This window comes from Moschus berezovskii, chromosome 6 (assembly GCF_049115385.1).
Source record: "Moschus berezovskii isolate FMDL1 chromosome 6, NW_MosBer_1.0, whole genome shotgun sequence".
Lineage (NCBI taxonomy): Eukaryota > Metazoa > Chordata > Mammalia > Artiodactyla > Moschidae > Moschus > Moschus berezovskii.
The window spans coordinates 69,602,633-69,623,382 of record NC_142465.1 but is presented as its reverse complement, the minus strand read 5'-3'; the positions used below and the strand labels follow the sequence as shown (position 1 = coordinate 69,623,382).

Below are 20,750 nucleotides of genomic sequence, written 5' to 3'. Positions count from 1 at the left end.
TCAGAAAGCGGTATGTAATAGCACATAGACACAATGGTTCTATGTAACTTTTTCAAAACACCTTCACATCTACTGTCTTCTTTGGTCCTCATGACATGCCATGGGGCAGAGATGGCAGCTATCAATGCTTGCACTTTAAAGATGAGAAAGCTTATGCTCAAAGAGGTTGTATATGTGCAAGGGGCAAGGGGGCAAGGCAGTAAGCAGCCTAGCTAGCCTTCAGTCTAGGTCTTTTGGATAATAATGATGGCGAAGAGGGGGAAAATGACAGCAGTTGTCATTTACTGAGATCTTGTCATTTGCCAAGCACGTCATGTATGGATGTGAGAGTTGGACTGTGAAGAAAGCTGATCGCCGAAGAATCGATGCTTTTGAACTGTGGTGTTGGAGAAGACTCTTGAGAGTCCATTATACTGCAAGGAGATCCAACCAGTCCATTCTAGAGGTGTTCATTGGAAGGACTGATGCTAAAGCTGAAACTCCAATACTTTGGCAACCTCAGGCGACGAGTTGACTCACTGGAAAAGACTCTGATGCTGGGAAAGGTTGGGGGCGGGAGGAGAAGGGGACAACAGAGAATGAGATGGCTGGATGGCATCACCGACTCTGTGGACATGAGTTTGAGTGTACTCCGGGAGTTGGTGATGGATAGGGAGGCCTGGCGTGCTGTGATTCATGGTGTCGCGGAGAGTCGGACACGACTGAGCGACTGAACTGAACTGAACTGAACTGATACATACCTGGTGGCTCAGACAGTAGAAGAATCTGCCTGCAGTGCAGGAGACCTGGGTTCAATCCCTGGGTTGGGAAGATCCCCAGGAGAAGGGAATGGCTACCCACTCCAGTATTTTTGTTTGGAGAATTCCACGGACAAAGAAGCCTGGTGGCCTACAGTACAGTCCATGGGGTCGCAAAGAGTGGGACATGACTGAGTGACTAACACTTTCACTTTTTTAATGCTCATAATACACCTTATCACATTTAAAAAATAAAAGTCATCATGTTCTCCATTTCACAGATGAGAAAACTGAGGCACAGAAGAGGCTACATAATGTGTTCCTACACTGACAAGTGGTAAAGAGCATAGTCAAGATCTGAACCTAACTTTCGCTGATTCTATCAACTGTTCTATTTGCTCCCTGGGATAATAATCAGAGCCATAACACGGAAAACACATATGCAGTAAAAAAGATATCTGAATTAGAGTACTAAATGATGAAGATAAATCTCTCCTACAAAATAAACGAGAATCAAAGATCAAAATGGACAGAAAGAACGTGGTCACCACTGTCTCTCGGGAAGGTATATATTAAATTTAACCCGACTAAAATACTGCATATTTTGAAATTACCTTGGCATAAACGCAGCTGTCTGACAGCCTCATGAATGGACAGTATTTATCACACACAGGACACATGATGATATCTGTAGCTTGGCAGACTTCTTTACTGGAAAACAGAACAGAAAAGGACTGCATTTTGATGACATAACACCATTTTCTTCCCCTTCAATTTCACCAGAATAGTCAACCAGTGACTAAGATTCAGTAGATCAAATTTTTGCCCTTGGAAGCTTCTTAGCCTTTTCTTAGTTATTAATGTAACCAAGTGCCCACCAGTAACTAAGATTCAGAAGATCAAATTTTTGTCCTTGGAAGCTTCTTAGCCTTTTCTTAGTTATTAATGTAACCAAGTGCCTACACAGTTTTATAGTTTGATAAACCTACTTATTTATCAGGCTGTTTCTTGGCTTTTCCATATTAATATGTTAAGCTCAGGAAAACACATGAAGCAAACATTGATGGTTATATCTCAGATTATTGAAAGAGTCATTTACAATATTGCACAGGTTTGAAGAGATTTCATACTGAATTATGGGAAAAATGAGACACATTAAAGTGCCAGCCTTATGTGTCCCCCATCCTGAAAATTTATGCTTTGATTATGTTAAAATGAACACAGGCTAAGGACTATCAAATTTCCCTGGAGAATAAATTGTTGCTTTTACCATTAGCAATATGCAGATGACACCACCCTTATGGCAGAAAGCGAAGAACTAAAGAGCCTCTTGATGAAAGTGAAAGAGGAGAGTGAAAAAGTTGGCTTAAAACTCAACATTCAGAAAACTAAGATCATAGCATCCAGTCCCATCACTTCATGGCAAATAGATGGGGAAACAATAGGGGAAAAAAGTGCCAGCCTTAATTTCTATGTGCATGATAAATAAGAATGAATTATGGAGGAAAAAATACTAGGGATTAGTTCTAGGAGAAAATTACATCTCATTAACAATTTCCCCAGAAATTAAAATATTTTTGTAGGTCACTTCTATTTTTGTAATCACTTCTAAAAGGCACATTTCTTATTTAAGGACATTGTCCAGCATTGTATTAAGATCTCTATGAATACCTTAGACTATATTCTAGTGAAAGAGCCAAGATAACAATTGCTAACACTGACTCATTCTCAAGGTCCCGGCAAGTTGGTGAGACGTCTTTCTTACAGGTGTCTAGCTTACAGGTCTGTGTAAGAACACACAATTGATAAAAAGATAATTAACCCACTATTTTGCAGTAGCAGTAGGAAAAAAAGGTAAAAAAGTCAGAAAGAGAACAACTTTGAGCCAGTGAATGAAAGCCATTTGTTCTGTGGCTACATGTTTGTGTGCTTAGTCGTATCCGACCCTTTAAGACCCTGTGGACTGTAGTCCACCAGGCTCCTCTGTCCATGGGATTCTCCGGACAAGCATACCAGAGTAGGGTGCCATTTCCTCCTCCAGGGGAATCTTTCCAATCCAAGGGGTGAACCCACCTCTCCTGCACTGGCAGACAGGTTCTTTACCACTGAGCCACCTGGGAAGCCCTCTGTGGCTTCCATAAAAGTGAACTCCTTGGTAGCTAGAGACCACAGCAGCAAGGGCAATGGATGGACAGATTTTGTGAACTGAACCTTTAGAATTTTCCCAGGAGACTGGAAATACGTTAAAATGAATAGCTAAGTGGGACCCACAGTCTGTAAACACTCCCAAACCACAAATACCCATCTCCAAACATAAGCAAAGGCAGGCTCACCTAGAGCTCTCCATACCTGACTTGGCAGTGATCCAGAGTGATGACGCCATACAAAAAGACAAACAATCCAATGAAGGCAGCTGGGAAGAGCATGCCGGTGTACCAGCCCAACCAGGCAAAATACAACCCAATCTTCTCTCCAAAGTACCGCCTGTTTATGATATAAAAGTCTTGCAAATTATATTGAAGTGTTTATAGTCAGGCATTCGAACACTTTGTGACCAGTCATTTTACTTTGTGGTGGCCTTGCTGATAACCATACAGACAAACTAAGCCAAGAGAATGGAATGTTTGACCAGATCTAGGCTCTGGACTTAAACTTCTTTTCCTATTACTCTAGAAAAGAAATAGTATGAACCCTTTCATACAAGAACATGATCATACACAAGCTTGTTCTGAAAACATGGGATAAACCCAGCTCATTCAGGAAATTATGTATAATCCTGTTAATCATGAGGAATCAGGGGAATCTGAAGACTTGGTGCCAACATATGATATTTTTGCCATTTCTGAGTGTGTGTTTGTTAACGTATGTATTATATATATATATATATATTTTTAAGAATAGTAAACAAAATTACTGCAAAAACCTTTAAACACCCCCTTTTAATATTCTGTAGTTTTATAAGATGTTTACAATGCTAGAATCATAAGATATCACTAAGAAAGAACTCTACTGAGACTCGGTATGAATCAATACTGAGAACAACTTTCCCTTTTAAGTGAGGACTTTTCACAGGCATCAGCATCTACCTCTCTAAATATTTTTCTGAGACTAACAAGTCTGCCTAGTGCCCTGTGGTCTGTGAAGTTTGAAAGTGTCCAGGGAATTCCTTGGTTTATAGTTCTTAAATATTATTACTGTCTTTCTATCCACATTTCATAACTTAGAGCTTAATTGTTTCTTAGTCCAGTGTAAGAATATTCTAATTATTTTTTATTCTCATTCTAGACAAATGTTGATCATCTGTCTCTGAATACTGTCTGCTGCTCTCCTCCTACACATGGCTCCTAAAAATCATGGATTATTTATCATATCTCCTACTATGTCTCAACAGAAACCTTCCTCTTCCAGAAGACTTTTACAGCATATATTCATATACACATAAATTCATTTATTCATTCAACAAATTAAAAAACACCTGCTCTATGCCAAATTCTGTGCTAACTGCTGAGAATGCAATGGTGAGCAAAATAAGCTTGGTTCCTACTCCTCTGAAGCTTGTGGGTGACAGAGGAGACATATATAAATCAATTAAAGAAATAAGCTTCTAGTTACAAAACTGGGAAAAGAGAGGAGAGGGACACAGTGCAATAAGCATGTATAACAAGGCAATCTGACTTTAGCCAGGGAAGACTTCTTCCCTGAGGCGGTGACTATTGTGCTGATGAATGAAGGTTAACTAGGTGGGGTTAGGGACAGAGTCTTTCCAGCAGAGGAAAAAGAGGCCCTGTGGAAGGAGTGATGTTGGTGAAATAACAGCAGTGTGGCTGGAACACTGACAACAAGCAATGGACTGGGACTTCCCTGGGTGTCCAGTGGTTATGACTTCGCCTTCCAATGCAGGAGGTACAGTTTGATCCCAGGTTGGGGAGCTAATGCCTCGTGGCCAAAAAACCAAAACATAAAACAGAAACAATATTGTGAAAAACAAATCAATAAAAACTTTAAAAATAGTCTGCATTAAAAAAAATCTTTAATTTAAAAAAAGTGGACTGTTGAGGCGGGTAAAGGCTAAGCCTTGATGGGCCTTGCAGACCATACATTGACTTTTGTCCTGAGAAAATTGAAAAATGGTGAAAGGATTTTGGCCAGTCCAGCCCCCTGGACAGCAAGGAGATCAAACCAGTCAATCCTAAAGGAAATCAACCCTGAATATTCATTGGATGGACTGATACTGAAGCTGAACCTCCAATACTTTGGCCACCTGATGTGAAGAGCCAACTAATTGGAAAATACCCAGATGCTGGGAAAGATTGAGGGCAGGAGGACAAGGGGGCAACAGAGGATGCAACGGTTGGATGGCATCACTGACTCAATGGACATGAGTTTGAGCAAACTCTGGGAGATAGTGAAGGACAGGGAAGCCTGGTGTGTTGCAGTTCATGGGGTTTGCAAAGAGTTAGACAGAACTTCGTTGACTGAACAACAACAACACATTTTGTCTCCAGGGTAGAGAATGTTGTGGAAGGGCCAGAGAGCAGAAAGGAAGACGAGGTAGAGAAAACAGTCATAGTACAGGCCACAGGTGAAGCCAGTAGTGGCAGAGGAGATACTCGGTGTGATTTGAGAGATGTGGAGGAAGCAAAATCTAGATCCAGGGCAGGAACTATTTAAGATATGTGATTCCCCAGTTGCTCAACAACATCATTCCATTCAAATCTTGCTTGTGTTTTTCACTCCCCTTCTCCTTGGCCAACACCAATCCCACTGCTCTTCTAGGCCTCAGTATGGAGCCTTACACAGGGGCACTGGCCCATATCCATCCTTCCATTTTTTCTAATTGCTGTCAAACTTTTGGCTTCTTTTTTTTTTTTTTTTTTTGAACAGAGGAAAATTTATGCGTCGAACCTGGACTGGTCACTTATGATAATATACATGCTACAATTCCATTCTCCCCAATCATTCCACCTTCACCCTCTCCCACAGAGTCCCAAAGACTGTTCTAAATGCCTATGTCTCTTTTGCAGTCTCTTATACAGGGTTCAGGTTACCATTTTTCTAAATTCCATATATATGCGTTAATATACAGTATTGGTGTTTTTCTTTCTGGCTTACTTCACTCTGTATAATAGGCTCCAGTTTCATCCACCTCATTAAAACTGATTCAAATGCATTCTTTTTGATGGCTGAGAAATACTCCATTGTGTATATGTACCAAAGCTTTCTTATCCATTCATCTGCAGATGGACATCTAGGTTGCTTCCATGTCCTGGCTATTATAAACAGTGCTGCAATGAACATTGGAGTACATGTGTCTCTTTCAATTCTGGTTTCCTCGGTGTGTATGCCCAGCAGTGCGATCGCTGGATCATATGGCAGTTCTATTTCCAGTTTTCTGAGGAATCTCCACACTGTTCTCCATAGTGGCTGTACTAGTTTGCATTCCCACCAACAGTGTAAGAGGGTTCCCTTCTCTCCACACCCTCTCCAGCATTTATTGCATGTAGACTTTTGGATAGCAGCCATTCTGACTGGTGTGAAATGGTATCTCATTGTGGTTTTGATTTGCATTTCTCTGATGATGAGGGATGTTGAGCATTTTTTCATGTGTTTGTTAGCCATCTTTATGTCTTCTTTGGAGAAATGTCTGTTTAGTTCTTTGGCCCATTTTTTGATTGGGTCACTTAGTTTTCTGGAATTAAGCTTCAGGAGCTGCTTGTATAATTTGGAGATTAATCCTTTATCAGTTGCTTCATTTGCTATTATTTTCTCCCATTCTGAAGGCTGTCTTTTCACCTTGCTTAGAGTTTCCTTTGCTGTGCAGAAGCTTTTGATTTTAATTAGGTCCCATTTGTTTATTTTTGCTTTTATTTGCAATATTCTGGGAGGTGGGTCTTGGAGGATCCTGCTGTGATTTATGTCGGAGAGTGTTTTGCCTACGTTCTCCTCTAGGAGTTTTATCGTTTCTGGTCTTACATTTAGATCTTTAATCCATTTTGAGTTTATTTTGGTGTATGGTGTTAGGAAGTGTTCTAGTTTCATTCTTTTACAAGTGGCTGACCAGTTTTCCCAGCACCACTTGTTAAAGAGACTGTCTTTTCTCCATTTTATATTCTTGCCTCCTGTGTCGAAGATAAGGTGTCCATAGGAGCGTGGGTTTATCTCTGGGCTTTCTATTTTGTTCCATTGATCTATATTTCTGTCTTTATGCCAGTACCATACTGTCTTGATGACTGTGGCTTTGTAATAGAGCCTGAAGTCCGGCAGGTTAATTCCCCCAGTTCCATTCTTCTTCCTCAAAATTGCTTTGGCTATTCGAGGTTTTTTGTATTTCCATACAAATTGTGAGATTATTTGTTCTAGTTCTGTGAAAAATATTGTTGGTAGCTTGATAGGGATTGCATTGAATGTATAAATTACTTTGGGTAGTATACTCATTTTTACAATATTTATTCTTCCAATCCACGAACATGGTATATTTCTCCATCTATTCGTGTCCTCTTTGATTACTTTCACTAGTGTTTAAAAAAAATGTTACCAAATTATGCAGAGCCGTGTTTTCCAGTTGTTTCAAGTTTGCAGGGCTGGTTTTCTTGAAGGAAACCGTGCATTTCTCAAAGCCAGAGACCATGGGTTCTCTGTTTTTGCCAATGGTACTTAGTTTTGTACTAGGAACACAATGGATAGTTAATTAATACTTATCAAAAAATTGCAAAATCTTAATCAAGAAACTGTCATGGAAGGGAGATGCTTTGCCAGGAGACTAACTTTGATTTTTTTCCCCTGCTTCTATTCTATCACACATTGAGACTGGTCAAAAGTAAATGATCTCATCTCAGAAAACATTTTTCACTCTCTCAGGTCATGTGGATCAATTGTTACACCCAGAAGGGGTCACAATTCATCAATGTCATTGGGTCAACAGGAGTAAACCCATGTAACAAGGACTCCAGAAGGAAGAATGACTACCCAGGGAGACGAAATGTAAGGTAAGTTGTCTTATTATTTCATTTTCCTCTGGGCTCATTTTTTAAGGGTTCAGGGGAAAGTGATATTAATCCACTTAGTATAAGAAATAAGGTATGGTTTTCTTTTTAATAAGGAATCAATGAAGTATGGATTGTCATTACCCCAATCTGAATTATCAGTCTAAACAAAATAAACACTGTCACGGCAGAATGTTGGGCATATATAGACCACTAAAGAACATACATTTTCAACGCATGATTATCTCAAGTTAAAAGCAGATACATTTCTGACCTGTGGAATTAAAACAATCTTTAAAGGTTATTAGTTTGAAATGAAAATTAAAGTAAGCCTAAAATTTATTAGAATGACAGCATCCTCTATTTCCTATTTGCCTGAGAGTTACTAATACTCTATTGCCATTAATACATGTGTTCATTCAGTCAGTTCAGTTCAGTCGCTCAGTTGTGACCGACTCTTTGCGACCCCATGAATCACAGCACGCCAGGCCTCCCTGTCCATTACCAACTCCCGGAGTTCACTCAAACTCATGTCCATTGAGTCGGTGATGCCATCCAGCCATCTCATTCTCTGTCGTCCCCTTCTCCTCCCGCCCCCAATCCCTCCCAGCATCAGAGTCTTTTCCAGTGACTCAACTCTTCGCATGAGGTGGCCAAAGAATTGGAGTTTCAGCTTTAGCATCAGTCCTTCCAATGAACACCCAGGACTGATCTCCTTTAGAATGGACTGGTGGGATCTCCTCGCAGTCCAAGGGACTCTCAAGAGTCTTCTCCAGCACCACAGTTCAAAAGCATCAATTCTTCGGCGATCAGCTTTCTTCACAGTCCAACTGTCACATCCATACATGACCACAGGAAAAACCATAGCCTTGACTAGGCGGACCTTTGTTGGCAAAGTAATGTCTCTGCTTTTTAATATACTCTCTAAGTTGGTCATAACTTCCCTTCCAAGGAATAAGCGTCTTTTAATTTCATGGCTGCAATCAGCATCCGCAGTGATTTTGGAGCCCCCCAAAATAAAGTCTGACACTGTTTCCCCATCTATTTCCCATGAAGTGGTGGGACCAGATGCCATGATCTTTGTTTTCTGAATGTTGAGCTTCAAGCCAACCTTTTCACTCTCCTCTTTCACTTTCATCAAGAGGTTTTTGAGTTCCTCTTCACTTTCTGCCATAAGGGTAGTGTCATCTGCATATCTGAGGTTATTGATATTTCTCCCAGCAATCTTGATTTCAGCTTGTGCTTCTTCCAGCCCAGCATTCCTCATGATGTACTCTGCACATAAGTTAAATAAGCAGGGTGACAATATACAGCCTTGATGTACTGCTTTTCCTATTTGGAACCAGTCTGTTGTTCCATGGCCAGTTCTAACCGTAGCTTCCTGACCTGCATACAGGTTTCTCAAGAGGCAGGTCAGGTGGTCTGGTATTCCCATCTCTTTCAGAATGTTCCACAGTTTATTGTGATCCACATAGTCAAAGGCTTTGGCATAGTCAATGAAGCAGAAATAGATGTTTTTCTGGAACTCTCTTGCTTTCTCCATGATCCAGAGGATGTTGGCAATTTGATCTCTGGTGCCTCTGCCTTTTTGAAAACCTGCTTGAACATCTGGAAGTTCACAGTTCTGAAGCCTGGCTTGGAGAATTTTGAGCATGACTTTACTAGTGTGTGAGATGAGTGCAACTGTGTGGTAGTTTGAGCATTCTTTGGCATTGCTTTCTTTAGGATTGGAATGAAGACTGACATTTTCCAGTCCTGTGGCCACTGCTGAGTTTTCCAAATTTGCTGGCATATTGAATGCAGCACTTTCACAGCATCAACTTTTAGGATTTGAAATAGCTCAACTGGAATTCCATCACCTCCACTAGCTTTCTTCATACTGATGCTTTCTAAGGCCCACTTGACTTCACATTCCAAGATGTTTGGCTCTAGGTCAGTGATCACATTATCGTGACTATCTTGGTCATGAAGATCTTTTTTGTACAGTTCTTCTGTGAATTCTTGCCACCTCTTCTTAATATCTTCTGCTTCTGTTAGGTCCACACCATTTCTGTCCTTTATCGAGCCCATCTTTGCATGAAATGTTCCCTTGGAATCTCTAATTTTCTTGAAGAGATCTCTTGTTTTTCCTATTCTGTTGTTTTCCTCTATTTCTTTGCATTGATCGCTGAGGAAGGCTTTCTTATCTCTCCTTGCTATTCTTTCGAACTCTGCATTCAGATGCTTGTATCTTTCCTTTTCTCCTTTGCTTTTCGCTTCTCTTCTTTCCACAGCTATTTGTAAAGCCTCTTCAGACAGCCATTTTGCTTTTTTGCATTTCTTTTCCATGGGGATGGTCTTGGTCCCTGTCTCCTGTACAATGTCACGAACCTCCGTCCATAGTTCATCAGGCACTCTATCTATCAGATCTAGTCCCTTAAATCTATTTCTCACTTCCACTGTATAATCATAACGGATTTGATTGAGGTCATATCTGAATGGTCTAGTGGTTTTCCCTACTTTCTTCAATTTAAGTCTGAATTTGGCAATAAGGAGTTCATGGTCTGAGCCACAGTCAGCTCCTGGTCTTGTTTTTGCTAACTGTATACAGCTTCTCCATCTTTGGCTGCAAAGAATATAATCAATATGATTTCGGTGTTGACCATCTGGTGATGTCCATGTGTAGCGTTTTCTCTTGTGTTGTTGGAAGAGGGTGTACATGTGTTACCTCTCAACAATTGTTGCTGATACTCTGTCACTAACAGTCACGTGGGTGATGAGCTTCTTGTGGAATCCTGTGAGAGGCCTGGTTTAATCTCACACACCCCTTTCTAAGTCCCTTTTAGAGGAAACACCAGCCTCAGCAGAAGGAGGTCAGGTTTACCAAGAACAATCCATGTCCTCTGATGAGCTGCCCTCTTGGGAAGAAGTCAGATTTGAGTGTCAGCTGTGCATCTCAGTTTGTTTTTTCCCCTGTGTTGGCTTGTCCCAACGCACAGTCTGCCCTAATTATTCAACATAAGCTTTATATTCACAGCTGGTTAAGAACTCACCTTACAAGATCCAAAGGCTGGTATTTATACCACACACCCCAGGACGCCCAGCACTCATAGAGCAGATGTCGGTGGTTTACCGCTCCGTGGGTTCTAATGGAGTTTTTACTTCTGTAACTTCCCTGGATAAAAACACCATGGCCAGTGAGGTAATATCCACAAAAGCCAAGAGCAAAAATTGATAGTAGTGCTAGTTCTTTTTGTTTTTATCTTTTTAAGGTAGTGAAGATACTCTGTATGATACTATAATTGTAGATGCATGTTTATTATACATTTGGCTAAACTCATAGAATGTATGGAATACAACACCAAGAGTAAGTCCTAAAATAAGCTATGAACTTTGGTTGGTTATGATGGTTCAATGTAGATTTATCAATTAAAACAAATGTTCCCCTCTGATGGGGGATACTGGGGGAAGCTATGCATGGAAGGGAGCTATAATACTAGTTTTTATGGCAAGAGTAGCAATAGGGATGATGTAAGGATAGATCCATTCTATTGAAGGGGAAAGAGTAAGATTAGTTATTCCGAACATAAATTTGATATTGATGCCATGCAGTAAAAAGCCCATGCTTGCTAGAATCAGGCAGGTCTGAACTGAGTTCAAATTCAGTTCTGTTACTTTTTAGCTAGGATATCTTAAACTCTCTGAGCCTTGGATTCCGAGTTCATAGTGGAACTAACAACATCTGCCTCATTAAGTTTCTTCTGTGATTTGAATGAACAGAGCATCTTGCCCAGAGGCCATGCCAAAGACTTAGGAGTTCTCTTTCCTACTTGTCTCAAGACTAAAGTATCAATAGTTGGTAAACAGCTGGTCACATGGCCTTGTGACTAAGGGCAGAAAATTTTACAATTTAAGCATTGTAAGTCACCTCAAATTTATAATAATTCAAATATAATTTGACATCCTCATGGAACAAATGAGGATACCATGGGTCAGAGGAGTAGGCTTTTTTTTTTAAGTTCAGTTAGTGTTAATGCTAGTTTCACCAACAGAAAAGGCATGCTGTCCGGAGGTAAACTATTGACATTTTAACTTGGGAAGTCCTTTCTTAGGGGGAAGTGAACAGGCCTGAGAGACAAGGAACTCACTCAGGTTCTAGTCTCAGCTCAACTACCAATTCACTCCGTAACTGGGGGTGGGTTAAGCTTTCTCTAAACCTCTATTTAAGTTTTCACCATAAAACAAGGCAACGGGAGCTGCCCTTCCTGCCTCTGAAGGTTGTTATGTGATCAAATACTATAATGAGGTTAAACTGAGAGCAAAAGTCAAAAGAGTGATTATGTTATTACTGCCACTGCAATTACTAACTGGAAAATTCTCTTTTCATACAATGCAGGGATTTAGCAAGATATGAAAACCACAGAGAATGCCTGGAGTTACTCTGGGGTTTCACAGTTGCATCTCCTCAAATATTGGCAAGTCCATCACCCACTCGTCTGCATAGAGACTGTCCACCCACAACTGCTCAACACTGCCCTTACTGTGGGCAAGGGGTAGGCAGTGGGAGAATGCAGTTCTCACTGAAAGCCTTTACTGGGGCAATGCCAACTAATAACCACATGGTATCCTTTGGGGACATGTGTCTTTTGAGTTCAGAAACACCTGTGTGTGGCTCGAGAAAACTTTTGCGTCAAAATGTTTGCTTCTATCACACAAAAAGGATCATTCCAAAAAGGTTTCATGACTGCCTGTTAATAGGGTCTTGGATCAAAGCCTCTAGTTTTCTTAATGAAAAAGGTTTTTAAAAATTCACTAAATACTCTGTGGTGACCTCAACACAAAAAAGAGGGAATTTATGTATCCGTATAGATGATTCATTTTGCTGAATAGTAGAAATGAATACAACATTGTAAAGCAACTATACTCTAATAAAAAAAATAATAAAAAAAATTGTATACCACCTTCTCCATCCTCCTGGTGTTTAAAATCAAGAGAAGAAACTCCATAAGCCATATAAGAAATATATTTTGGGAAGACCTGCCATTGGCAGGTAGCTGGAACTGTCCTCCAAGCTGAACTGACAAACCGTTAACATTGTTTCTAATAGAAGATTGTTAAGAAAATCGAATAGTAATTTCACCCTGCCACTGTGTGCGGTCTTAGAGGACACTGGCTATGATACTTATCTTTGTGTTCTCGGTGTCATACTATGACTGGTATGGAGTAGGTACCATGAAAATGACACTAATCTCTCACCAATCATGAGAATTATGGTCCTGAAAACCCATATATGTAAAGAGAATTCTAGATTAAATTACCATACATGTAAAGATAATTCTGGATTAAAGTACCTAAAATCTAATGGGAAAAACAGAGATAAGGGTAATTACAGTTACATTTACAAAAGTCCTTATAGATGACAAAGATCATGCAGTAAATAAGGAGAATATAAAAATTTATACATCTTAAATAAGCAACAATAAATGGAAATTAATAGTAGTGTACTTATCATCTTTTAGTTACTAGAGCCTTCACAAGACGGCTTCCTCCCACTCTTTAAGGATTAGCTATAAATTTTTTGTTGCTGTTGCAGAGACTATATATTTCAGAGACATTTTCCCCCTGGGTCCAGCACGTCATGCAAATTTTCAATGCCTCTTTAATTTTATGACTTGGAGTCCCTCAGCCATTCTTCTAAATTCATGCTGAGTGACTCTTGATTCGAGTACTCTTGCATTTACATAAAAAAGAGAAATAAATCTTTGCTGGAGAAATAAATCTGTGCTGGGCGAGAGATGTAACAATGCAAGTAGGGCCTCCCCATCTACTCACTGAACAAATTAGATTCATTCTAAACAAATGTCTTTTCAATGAACGCAATTAATGATTATCCCCAGAAGCTGATTTAATAACAAGGAATTGACAGAGAAGGAGAAAAGGCAGGACAATACCTCGTGCAGAGGAAATGCAGCTTCATAGGAGCCATTAGTAAGCAAACGATTCAGACCTACAACAATAAAAAAGTCCAAAGTGAATCCATACTGAGTTTAAATCCTCCTAATGTAAGAGTTGGGCTTCCCTGGTGGCTCAGAGGTTAAAGCGTCTGCCTCCACTGCGGGAGACCCGGGTTCGATCCCTGGGTTGGGAAGATCCCCTGGAGAAGGAAACGGTAACCCACTCAGTATTCTTGCCTGGAGAATCCCATGGACGGAGAAGCCTGGTAGGCTACAGTCTACGGGGTCGCAAAGAGTCGGACACGACTGAGCGATGGAACGGAACGGAATGTAAGAGTAATGTAAGGGTCATACTTTTTGGAGAAAACAACCTATATCTTCAAAAGTAGTTCAAATACTTTTGGGGCACAACAGTTTAGAAAGTTTTGCTATCTGCTAGGAAACTGGAAACAAAGACTAGAAAATCAAGTTTTCAAATAGGAAAAACAAACACGATGAAGCATACCTAGCATCGTGCTTGGCATAGAGAAGGGAGCACGCTAGGAGAAGTGGATGAATTAATCACACCAAAAAGATGACTTTCCAACTGAGATCACCTATTTTCATCCAGAAGCTTCAATATGGACAAAGCCAACTCCTTTGCATTGGGCTAGTGGGATTACTTTGGAAAGTCCTCTTGTTCGCAGCCCTCAACTGTCTCATCCATAAAGTGTGGGAAGGATATCGGATATGTGGATTTGCAGTGGTTTTATTGGTCAGATATAAACCACAGTTTCCACCCACACTTAAGGGGAAGGGATTACACATTTAGGAGTCACCCCAGCCTGTGCCTATCTCAGGTTTATGAATCTGATTTTTTTTCAAAGAATCAGCTTTTGGTTTCATTGATGTTTCTCTATTTTTTCCATTTCATTAATTTCTTCTGATTTTTATTATTTCATCTACCAACTTTACTTTAATTTCCTTCCCTACCCCCTAGTTTCTTAAGGCAGAAGGAGAGGTCATTAATTTGGGACCATTTCTTTTCCTATATATGTATATGGTGCTCTACATATCTCCTTGTACTGCTCATTTTGATACACTGTGTTTTCATTTTCACTGAATACAGCAACTTTCTGATTTCCCTTTTGATTTCTCTTACCCATGAGTTATTTAAAAATACATTATTTAGTTTTCAATATTTGTAAGTTTTCCAGAGATGGTCTTATTGATATCTAATTTAATTCCACTGTGGTCAAAGAATTGTTGTCTTACGTCCCTCAAGTATGGTCTCTTGGTAATATTCTGTGTTCACTAAAAAAAATTGGGTATTCTGCTGCTGGTGATAGAGTGGTTTAAAAGATCAACTAAGTTAATTTCATTGATAATGTTCAAATCTTCTAACCTCCACTGATTTTCTGTCTACTCATTCCATTAATTATTGAAAAAGTGGTATTGAAACCTCTGACTACAATTGTGGACTTGTCTATTTCTCTTAGCAGTTCTATCAGTTTTTGCTTTGTAGTTTGAAGCTCTGTTATTAAGTGAATAAACATTTAGAATTTCTAAGTTTTCCAGATGCACTGACTCCATCATTTTAGAATGGCCTTCTTTATCCCTGGTAGTATTCTTTGCTCTGAAATCTATTTTGTCTGATATCAGTATAGGCCTTTCAGCTTTCTTTTGGTTAGCGCAGTATATATCCTTTTTGATTCTTTTATTTTAAGCTATTTGTGTCTTTAAAGAATGTTTTTTGCATGCACCAAAAAAATAGGTCTTGCTTAATTATTTAATGTTAACTTCTGAATTCTGGATTGGGATTTTCAGACCATTTATATTTAATGCTTAGTGAATTATGAGGTGCTCCACCAGTTTCACTGGAAATCCCTTTGGGTTGCTCTTTCTCTGGCCGTGGGTAGTTTTCTGATGTGTGTACTAATCAGTACTCTAGATGCTTGAGGAGTCTCTCTGCAGATCTTCAGGGTTCTCTGTGAAGCTCTATGTTTTCTGGTGTGTTGCCCTGATGAACTCTGGCTGCCTTGGTCTCCCTGGACTCTCAGCAGCATCTTTTCGACTCGGGGAGTTACTAGGTTCTTCTTCCCTCTGTTGCTGTCTAGAAATCATCTCAAGATAGTAAGCTAGGGCAACTGTAGGGTTCACCTTATTTGTTTTCTGTCTCTCAGGGATTCCTGTTCTTGGCTGCCCAGTGCTCAGTGTCTTGAAAAGAGTTGTCTCATATTTTTTGTTCCGATTGTTTCAGGTAGAAGAGTAATCTTGTGCCTGTTACTCCATCTCGGCCAGAAGTGGAGGTATAATGTTTTGATCTTTAAAGTTTCTCTCAGATCAAGAATGATACTACTTCTTAAAATGTACTTCAAAGAAGATGACTGGAAGGATGTCTCTCAAGCAGCTTTTAGATGAGTGCTCTCCATGTTTCAGATCCTGATTAGAGGCCAGAGGCTTAGCCTAACTGGAAAATGAAACATGCACTGATTCACTTTTTATTGATGGAGGATCAATCAATGTTTAGGTACTTTTAATCATGTTAACACGATTAAATGTATTTTAAGATGCTTTGACATTAATTCTAAATGCCTAAGAAGGACACCTAAAGTATAAATATCCGTAGGGCTTTGTCTAGCACAGAGGAGGCCCTTGATAAGTACCTTTGTAATGAATGAACAAAGGATTGATTATGTAGAAAACTTTGACTTCCTGGAGCTTCTATCAAGAATTCTACATATATCATCAATCACTTTCAGATATCCCAGATAATAGCAGAAGATTCACAGGGAACTAACAAGAGACTTCTGATGATGACGCTTGTGAATTTGTGATAATTTATCAAAGTTCTGAAAAATGAGAAAACAGTTAATATTTAAAGTCTTCCCCTTTGAGCATCAGTTTTGAAACTACAAATTAATCTCAAGATTTATTTTATGTACTTATATTGTTAAGTAAGTGTTTGTTATCTATTAATTGCTCTATTTTGAAAATGAAATTCACTAGATTTGATTTTCAGAGTTGCAATAATCTCAGAGTGAAGTCGAAAAATGTACATTGTGGTAGTTTTGCTCCACTGAAATACCCTCATAAATCATGTCTACAAACCATATTTTTGTATTATCTCTAATCCATGTTGACTCATGCAAGATGCCACTTTCAGAAAGAGTTTCAGCCAGAAAATAACATAGGATAAACATTAATTCTATTGATGAATTAAATTTTCTTGTAACATGTTTTTTTAAATTATGAAACTGAAGATGATAATGAAACATTGGGTCACCAGAGCATTTATACTTGAATCCCAAATTTTTCAGCATAATGTCTGATCCTTGGTTAGTAATTTACTTTGTGCTTGGTTATTCCTAACTAGACATTTTTTCACTTCCTCATTATTAATTTTCAAAGCACTGGGGTTCTTTATAGAATTCTTCTTTTCATCAAATAATAGAAATTTTTACAAAATTTTTATAATCATTTCTTACTAGTAACAATACTACATTTCCTGTGTTTTTAAAGAACATTTACAAATCATTGTCTCTGCCCTTTTTCTGTCTCTATCTTATCGAGTTGTAAAAATAGCCCACATTTTTAGCTGCAAAAATTTAAACACAATAATTGCTGTATGGCCTCACTGTGTAGTCTTTGATTGTGTAAGAATGCTGATGGTTAGACACTGATCATGTCTAAAAGATTTTCAATTTGGTTCAACAAGCAATCTGCTTGTATGCCAGATACTGTGCTAGGCAATGATGATACAAAGACAAATAAGGCAACTCATTTATAATTGAGAAGCTTATTATCTAGACTAGCAGTTTTTAACTGCAGATTCTCAACACCCTAGTATGTTATAATGAGTTGTGAGGTTTGCTAATATTATACTACCAATATTAGTGAAGAGACTGGTTTTAAAAATTCTTTGTATGTTATGAAATAATCTAGAATAGCTACTGCCTTAATCACTTCACTTCTACTCATTTGTTTTCTAGTATGTTCCTGATATGATGTTAACTGAGAAAAGGATGGAAAAAAAGTACGTGTAGCATATCCTAAGTTTGTTAAAAAAAAATCACATGGACAAATAGGTATAAAGATGAAAAGAGTAATTAATGTAATATTTAAGTTATTCAGTACACAAAATGTTAACAGTGGTTCTCTTTAGTTGGTAGAATTTTCATTATGTCATTGAAAGTAAATAATTCAAGATAATAAAAGAAGAGTTGTACATGGCTGATTACCATATAGACTGCAAAAATAATTTCCATAGGAATTCAGAAGAAGAAAAGACTCCTCTGAGCTGGAATGGCCATGGAGGACATTATGAAGAGGATGTGTCTCAGGGATGGATGACTGCTGCAGAGAATTTAAGGACATGCTAACTCATAACACCATCGAAGTCAAGTCCTAAATCTGGTTCAATGTCACCATACCCACCTACACGAACTCTCACTGAACATACTATTCCAGGTGTATTCAGATCTGGCCCAGGTATCTGATTCTCCCTATTATATTTTAATTTATACAGCTTGCAATCAAAGTAGTTTTTGGCAGCTTGACCATACTAGTGACTCACACTTGCATTCAACCAAACCTCCCAAGTTTGTCCCTCTTCATGATGTATTGAGTAACATTTCTCCCACAGTGCCAAGGTAGCTATTTTGCTGGATTTGAGTATAGCACTTAACGTTTACAAACTACTGAAAGTCATCTTTCAGATGCAGCTGAGATTTCCAGATCACTGAGCTCTTTCAGGATCCTAACTCCAAGTGACTAACATAGTGTATCCTTCCAGTCTCCACTCCACCTGAAAGCCTGATGAGCAAACTGTGCCAGTTATCAATTGACTGCTCCTTAGCTTTGCAGTAATGGAGTTGGACCCTGTAAATATTTCTTGTTTGCCATATGCTGCAACGTTAAGCTTTGTCACTAGAAGGCCCTAGGGACAGTAGGGGAGGGAGGAGTTTGTTTTCCTGGTACTACTATGCTCCTCCCAGCAGGCTTCTGCAACTCATAGCTTCAGTGAAACCTGGCACATGTAGTTCATGGTAGCCAGCAGCCCTGGGATCTCCTCAAGGGCAGGTGGCCCTTTGAACAGCTTCATAGGATGATGACGCTGGGCAACATCTCCCAGTGAATGGCCTCCTTTGGAACCCCTCTAGCCAGCTTCTCCCAGAACTTGAGAGGGCGAATTCACAGAGAATCCTGCTGGAACAGAAACCCCAGCAAACTGCTCTGATGTCCAATGATCCACAACTGCACCCCTTCTAACAAGGTCTCCATCTCAGCTTTGTTGTGGGGCATCTTCTCTTCTATTCTTTAGGATTCTTCTTGCTCTTTACTAGTCAGTCCTCCATTACTCCAAACTTCCATCACAGTTAATTATTTATATTAACTTTTCCTGTTCAAGGAAAAGTTATCAAACTGATAGTTCAGTTGGTAAAGAATCCACCTGCAATGCAGGAGTCCCCAGTTCAATTCTTGGGTTGGGAAGATCTGCTGGAAAAGGGATAGGCACCCAATCCAGCATTCTTGGGCTTCCCTTGTGGCTCAGTTTGTAAAGAATCCACCTGCAATGTGGGAGACCTGGATTCAATCCCTGGGTTGGGAAGATCCCCTGGAGAAGGGAAAGGCTACCCACTCCAGTATTCTGGCCTGGAGAATTCCATGGACTGTATAGTCCATGGGGTTGCAGAGTCGGACATGACAGAGCAACTTTCACTTTCACTTTCCTGTTCAAATTCTGTGTGATTTTTTTATCTCTTGATTAGACCACGACTGACATAGGTCATCATTCAAAGCATAAATAAAAATCTTGCAGGGACAGAGATATGGACAAAGCTCCCCAAATCTTCCCAGTATATAGTAATTTACTTAATAAGGCAGGAAATTTGGTAATATATTATGGAATGATTCTCACACAAATATCCCCAGTGTAATATGTGGAGGTTATTTGCTGGGGGTGGTGATTATTTGGAGAATTTACTTATGTATGACCACTCCCTGTGCCTGCTTCTGCATCTTTACACACATTGGCTCCCTCTTGTCATTCAGGTTTTAGTTCAAATTCCAGCTTCTCAGAAGAGCATTCCCTGACCACACCATCTCAGCATGATCTCTACCCTCTAGTGAATCTCTATAACATCATCCATTTCAATTTCTTCATGTTATGTACTGTATTTACTTATTTATTGTCTGTTCTTAACTTCTTGAACATACACTGCAGGAGAGAACTGTGCTCATCTCCCTAATACCTTGCTCAGCGCCTGGCGCACAATGCATGCTAAGTCATTTCAGTTGTGTCTGACTCTCTGTGATCCTGTGGACTGATCCAAGTTCCTCTGTCCATGGGATTCTCCAGGCAAGAATACTGGAGTGGCTTGCCATGCTCTCCCTTCAGGGGATCTTCCTGACCCAGGGATCGAACCGGGGTCTCTTACATCTCTTGCATTGGCAGGTAGGTTCTTTACCACTAGCACCACCTGGGAAGCCCATCTGGCATATAATGGGCACTCCTTAAATATTTGTTGAATTGAGAGCACTTTTCCATGGTCTAAGATAAATGAGATGATGTGCTATCTTTTAAAAAGTGATCTATTAAGGTTTCATACTTCTGAGTTATCCATCAAGGAACTCTGCAGTTAGAGGCTTTATAAATCACAAGCATTTCTAGAAGTGATATCAATGTAATAAAACCAAAGGGAAAAGTCTGTAATCCTCCAAATCAAATGTAACTTGTTATACTGATATACTACTTACCAATTTTGTTTTTTCCTTCTTCATACTTTATTCTTTGTAAAATATGATGTACAATTCTACTTCTTGTGGCATTGTTGAAGAAAGTGTCTTTGTTGTGTATGATGAAGCTGTACACACATATTGAAAACACAAGTTAAGGATTAATTGGAGCTGAGGGATCTAATCTTTGATATAATTTGGTGTGACTTAGAGAGCTATGTCTTCCATCTGTCACAGAGAGGGTAAGTCTGGAATAGCATGAGGAATCCCCCCCACCCCCAAAATCACACCAGAGGCAAGAGGCTCATGAATCTTAGCAGTTTTGGTTCTCAACCTCTCAGTCATTTACATCATTGTGTTAGGAAAGGGCTGGAGCTAAA

The 20,750-nt window shown here is 39.4% G+C and overlaps 1 protein-coding gene across 5 annotated transcripts in view; it reads right to left on the bottom strand.

Annotated features, from left to right (window-relative positions):
* The window catches only part of ANO4 (anoctamin 4), a 473,781-nt gene that overhangs the window by 78,592 nt on the left and 374,439 nt on the right, over positions 1–20,750 (bottom strand). For all 5 annotated transcript variants that reach the window (XM_055395518.2, XM_055395515.2, XM_055395519.2 and 2 more), the window contains 5 exons: positions 20,392–20,498; positions 13,651–13,706; positions 10,753–10,874; positions 3,087–3,221; positions 1,352–1,448 (listed from right to left, as the gene is read on the bottom strand). In XM_055395518.2, coding sequence (XP_055251493.2) covers positions 1,352–1,448; positions 3,087–3,221; positions 10,753–10,874; positions 13,651–13,706; positions 20,392–20,498 — 517 coding nt within the window. The remainder of the gene's footprint in view (positions 1–1,351; positions 1,449–3,086; positions 3,222–10,752; positions 10,875–13,650; positions 13,707–20,391; positions 20,499–20,750) is intronic.